Source organism: Oryzias latipes, chromosome 6, assembly GCF_002234675.1.
Source record: "Oryzias latipes chromosome 6, ASM223467v1".
NCBI classification, from domain to species: domain Eukaryota; kingdom Metazoa; phylum Chordata; class Actinopteri; order Beloniformes; family Adrianichthyidae; genus Oryzias; species Oryzias latipes.
This window is the reverse complement of record NC_019864.2, coordinates 17,126,891-17,132,525: the sequence shown is the minus strand read 5'-3', so window position 1 is coordinate 17,132,525 and position 5,635 is coordinate 17,126,891. Positions and strand designations below refer to the sequence as shown.

The following is a 5,635-nucleotide window of genomic DNA, read 5'->3' as shown; positions in this document are numbered from 1 at the left end:
TGACGGAATCCCACTGTATTTGTTTAATGCCCCGAAAGAGGTTGTTGTTGTTGCTTTTTCTTTCTAAACCAACAATAAATCTTTAGGTTTTTTTAGTTTTTTATTTTAAAGTTTAGAAAAAAAAATCATTTAAGGGGAAAATTTTGATTTTCCGATCAACCTGTTGCGTAAAATTCATCAAAAAAACGAAACATTATAAACAGAATCAGCTCTTCATAGGACTAAAATGGGGGGGGGGGGGGGGGGGGGGGCAATGTAAGAGTATAATTTAAGTTTGAAGTGTGTTTTCTCTGTGTGTTTGCTGTTTGGCCAACCCGAGTTTTACGCATGAATGAGGCTGCTTGTGTGCGCTGTGAGCAGAGCATCGCAGCTCCCTGCATCCTAATGAAAGACACATCTACAGCTCCCATTCATTCTGGCGTTCTCAAATTACATTATTACTATCAGGAGTTCATAATAATTATAGTTATTATTTTTTTTTTAAATCAAATCAACTATACAGAAACATTTGATTGCTTACGTCACTTTTAATGGAAAAAAATATTTCGATGACCATTTTTTTGTTCAATTGTTTTGCACACTTTTCGAAAGCACGCATGCTTGCAAAAGAACAAGATAAAGAAACAACATCAACATCAACAAGAAAAAAACAACAGCAATAGAACAACACAAAATTCCAAACGCATGCCTTACCTATAAAAAAGTACAAATGTACACTATCTGACACACGTGGTCACCACAGCTTCTTTTTTTTAAATTAAAACGCGTCACAGAACAATTTCGGCAAAATATATATCTAAAACATAAGAACTAAAAAGTGCATTTTACAACAGTTTGCAATATTATTCACATCTTGCATTATGAGGATGTCTCTCTAGTCTATTTTTTCCTTATTTTGAAAAATATTTAATAGGTGAGTTTGCATTTTTTTTAATACAGGATGAAAAATTGAAGTCCTATTTGGTATCATCACTCCAAACGCACACATGGAGTCGGGGGGTCCTGCAGAAACGGTGCAAGTGTTGCTGTTTATACTGAACACAACTGATCCCAAAGCTGCTGTTTTCTGGGTTGTGTGGCCGTGGAGTAATAAGGTGAAAATAGACAGATCCAAATAATTTATATTTTTCAAGAGCAATTCTTTCGCTGTGCCATTCTGTGCTGACCTTGACACCATTTAAAGCGACACATTCAACACAAATAAATCGAGAACGATAACAACTCGCCTTGATAATTTCCGGCGGAGGAAAGAAAATGAAAAAAGAAAGGAAAAACTTTGGGTTTTGGTTGGAGGAGGCGGCCTGCAGCGGGTCAATGCACGGCCACGGACTGCAGCGCGGAGGAGCTCGTCAGAGTCTCGCTCGGAGTTGCGGGGCTGCTTTGGCTGGTCGCTGTCTGTGGGGAGGTCGGGCTCAGAGACTGCGGGGAGTTCGATAGGAAGGTGGGAATGTGGGCAGGGAGCGCGGAGAATCCGGCCATGGATGTCGGCGTGGGCTTGATTGGCACGGGGATGGCCGGCAAGGACTGTCCTCCGTGACACAGGGACTTTATGGGCACGCCGTATGCACTGTAGTCGCTGCTCGCCATGGAGATCGGGGCCGCCGTGTCAATCACGCTGCTGTTGTACATGTGGGGCCAGGCTGTCGTCAGCTGGTTGTGCAGCGGGTAGCCGGCGGACATGGACTGCATGGTGGAGAACGCCAGACTCCCTGGGACCTTGTATTCTCTGGCGATGATGTTCTCGATGGCGAACGGGTGCTTGAAGGTGGTCGACTGGGAAACTCCGAGGTTGTAGGTTGACATCTGGGGCAGGTGTGTGCCAGTGGCTGCCAGGGCGCTCAGTCTCAGTTTGGCTTGCTGCTGTAGGTAATGCGCAGCATCCGACTGCTTGGTGGGGATCAAAGTGTCAGAGGCGGCCAACACCTTAAACCTTTTTCTGCGTCTTAGAAAACTTCCGTTCTCAAACATGTCCCCGCAGTTTGGGTGCAGAGCCCAGAAACTGCCCTTACCTGGCTGGTCTGGGCGCCGGGGGATCTTGATGAAACAGTCGTTAAAAGACAAATTGTGGCGCAAAGAGTTTTGCCACCGCTGAGTGTTTTCCCTATAATACGGGAATCGATCCATGATGAACTTGTAGATTTCACTGAGGGGAAGCATCTTCTCGGGACAGCTTTGGATCGCCATGGCCGTGAGGGAGATGTAGGAGTACGGAGGCTTCTGGTCGCTGTACGTGTTTCTCCCCGGACGAGGCATCCTCGGTACTGTTCAGATGAGAGGCGGCGAGAGGAACGGCGATCAAGTCTCCCTTAATTCCCTGTCAACAGTTTGCTGATCGACATGAAAACGCGCGCAGAGGGAAGTTTCAGACCTGCCGGCAGCTTGACTTGCGTCTTGCGTAAAACAGCCAGTGCGAGCGCCTCCGCAGTGTGCAGGCGAGCACATTTATGGAGCCACAGCTGCGCTAAATCTTTGTGGCAAAACAAGTCAGCTTGTCCCGCTTGCAGACTTGAATGGACTTCTTCTGGCGTCCTTGATACGACTAGCTAAGCGTACGCCTCCATGGCCTTCCTCTAACCATCTGATAGTTTTATGTAGTGACATTAGCAGAAAAGACCCCCGTAGAGGCGCTCCATTAATGTGCCACCTCTTTGCTATCACATGACAATTGCCATGGGAGAAAGGAGGGGAGGGGGGTGTAGGGGCGGGTGGGAGGAAGGCATAATCTGGTTTCATTTACACCTATTTACATGGACACCTTGGGCCAATGGAAATCATTTCCATTTGAAGACAGAAAAAGGGGCGAAAAGACTCGGTAACCGGAACTGAACTGCGATGGCACTCAGTGTGTGAAGGTATGCGCTTTTACGGACTTAAACGCAGAGATTTCACGAAAGGAGGCAGTTTTGGACACTCAGTTTTAGACTTTTGCGTAATGTGACGATTTAAATCAAATGTTTGTCTTAATTGTTTTTTTACGCGCTGAAATGTATATTTTGAGACTGAAATTCTGCGGAAAAGCGCGTTCCAGTGCGCGTTTTCCCGAAAAGCTAATTTTACGGATAAACTGCTGAGGAGGTGCATTTTGCTTCGACTAATTAAATTCTAATATATTGTGTACAGAATGCACACGACACGGAAAATAATTGGCCGTGGGCAAAGTTCGTTGATGAGCCGACTGTTAGTTTTTCTCGGCTAATTTGGCCCTGAGCTGTGCAAATAACGCAGATGATATGAAAACATCAACTCAAAAGCAAACAGTGCTGTCCAAACTGAAACTTCATGAGGCAACCGGCCTGCATTGTGTTTATGTAAAGAAGACTCAGAAGTACTTCAGAAATGCAAATACATCCTCCAGGATTGTGTGCGGAAAACTGTATAAAATATCCATAAGTCAATTATATGAATGTGAAAACCAAATGGGAAGCCTATTTTGAGCTTGTGCTATTCAAGCGTTTGGCCAGGGCCACCTTTCCGCTTGGAGGGTTTGTAAAGCCAGAGACCACACACACGCACACGCAGATTTACTCATAATTTATGCTAATTTACCCCCCCATAAAACCCACAGTGCACCCCATCACCAGTCTGATGGATTACGACAAGAATCGCATTGCGGGGAACACCGAGCCTCTTTCACAAAAAAAAAAAAAAAAAAAAAGCAAGAGCAGGCTGAAGAGAAGCGGTCTCTGGACCTCTTAAACCACTACTAATCAATTGTTTTCAATTACAAAATTAAATGAACACTTTAAATGTGTTATGTCTTTGTAACATCTGTGCAACTTTAGAATAAAGATTTATCGTTCACATGTCTCTTCCTTGCATTTTCCTTTTTCTTCCATTCTTTGCAGAGTGGCTTTAAACAGCTGTCATTTCTCATTAATGTTCGGCTGGAAATGTTTTGTTCAATAGGAAGTGGCCCTGTCGCCACAACTCAAACACCGCGGATAATGACAACATTCTGCCAAGTACCAAACATGTCCTGACACCAAGTCAGACTGCATGTTTAAAAAAAAAAACAGGCATTAAATGTCTGTTGGTCCCACAAAAATTTAAACATCAGTGCGTAAAGACGCACGATGCGCAAACTCTCCAGCGCGTATTTTACGAAGATCGAATTTCTGTTTTTTATATTTGTTTAAATTGAGAAGTCATATTAATTAGTATTTTACAGCTTAAAGAGAGACCTTTTTTTTTTACTCCTCTTCCACTAATACAGAGTGCCTTTTTGAGCTTCAGGGTTATGGGATATTGGTAGGCCTTTTGTCGAGTGTGCACACTGAAAATACCACCATGACTCTGAATCTGAATGGTTTTCTTTTTTGGGGCTGCTCCCAAACTCCTGAGTTCAAGCAGCAGTAGATCAAGTCTGCACTATGTTTGGTCATTTGTAGAAACCCGAACAAAGGCACGGATAAGCCAAATTGCATTGCACTTGTGAACCGTGCCTCGTTCTGAAGTATCCTTTATAGCGGGAGCAGGAGGGGGGGTTTGGGTGGAGGGGTGACCAAGAACAATTTTGTGTGAGCTTAAAAAAAGTGAAAACAAAGGGCACTTTCTGAAACATCTTAAAGTAGAGTAGTGAGGCGTGACATTCCCAGGGTGACGAGACACAAAAGCTGAGGTCATGGGGATGAAAAAGAGAATCAAACAGCCACTTTCACACGTCTGCCCTCCGCTGCTGCACCCCCTAACACAATAGGAAACAAATGTTGTTAAAAGAGGATCGATGCCATTCACCCTAAAGCAGCGAATGATAGCCAAACAATATTGTCACACTGAATGGAGTTGATATATGCTGCCACCCAAACCCACGGAGAGGGAAGGAGCTGCTATTCAGAGACCGATTAGGATCCACATATTCTTTGAGATAGTGCTTGTAACGCAGGAAAAATATTTAAGAATACACATATATATATATATATATATATATATATATATATATATATATATATATATATATATATATATATATATATATATATATATATATATATATATATATATATATATATATATATATATATATATATATATATATATATATATAAAACTTGTTTTTGTTTTATTTAAACTCTTTTTTTCTTTTTCAAAATGTTTTGATGTGTGACATTCTGCAGGTGCAGCTGCACTTTTGCATAAAACTCTAGACTCCAGGCGGAGTGGATTTAGGCGATTAAGCAGCCGACGAGTAAACAAATCGTTGCTAGAGGTGCAAAAAAAACGTTCATTCAAATACAAACATTTACAATCCTAAAGAGTGTGAATTATTTTCAATCGAGTAGTTGCAATTTCCCCACATATGTTCCCATTCGATGGCTTGTTTATATTTACAGATGTGTGTATCTGAAGACCTTTGGGTTAAACTTGATTGTGGAAAGAAAGAAAGAATTATTTTTCAAAAGAACGAAAGAAAGAAAAAAGCAGGTACGGGGTTTGTTGTCTGCGCAAACTAAACCCAACAGGCCCGCGCCTCTAATTAAGTCCACGGTGGTTTAAGCCCCCAGAGATGCTTTATGGTGCAATTAAGGACGCGCTGATGATAAGGTATGAATATTCAGCAGAGTGACAATTAATTAGCAGTACAGAGTGCTCTCACAAGAACGCCCTCCATGGGAAATCTGACTTATCTGACTTGAAA

The 5,635-nt window shown here is 42.5% G+C and overlaps 1 protein-coding gene across 1 annotated transcript; it reads right to left on the bottom strand.

Annotated features, from left to right (window-relative positions):
- Positions 1-1,311: 1,311 nt before the first annotated feature.
- foxb1 (forkhead box B1) lies at positions 1,312-2,253 on the bottom strand. Its single transcript, NM_001160449.1, has one exon. It carries the CDS (start codon positions 2,251-2,253, stop codon positions 1,312-1,314), a length of 942 nt encoding a protein of 313 aa, NP_001153921.1.
- Between the last annotated feature and the right edge of the window lie 3,382 nt (positions 2,254-5,635).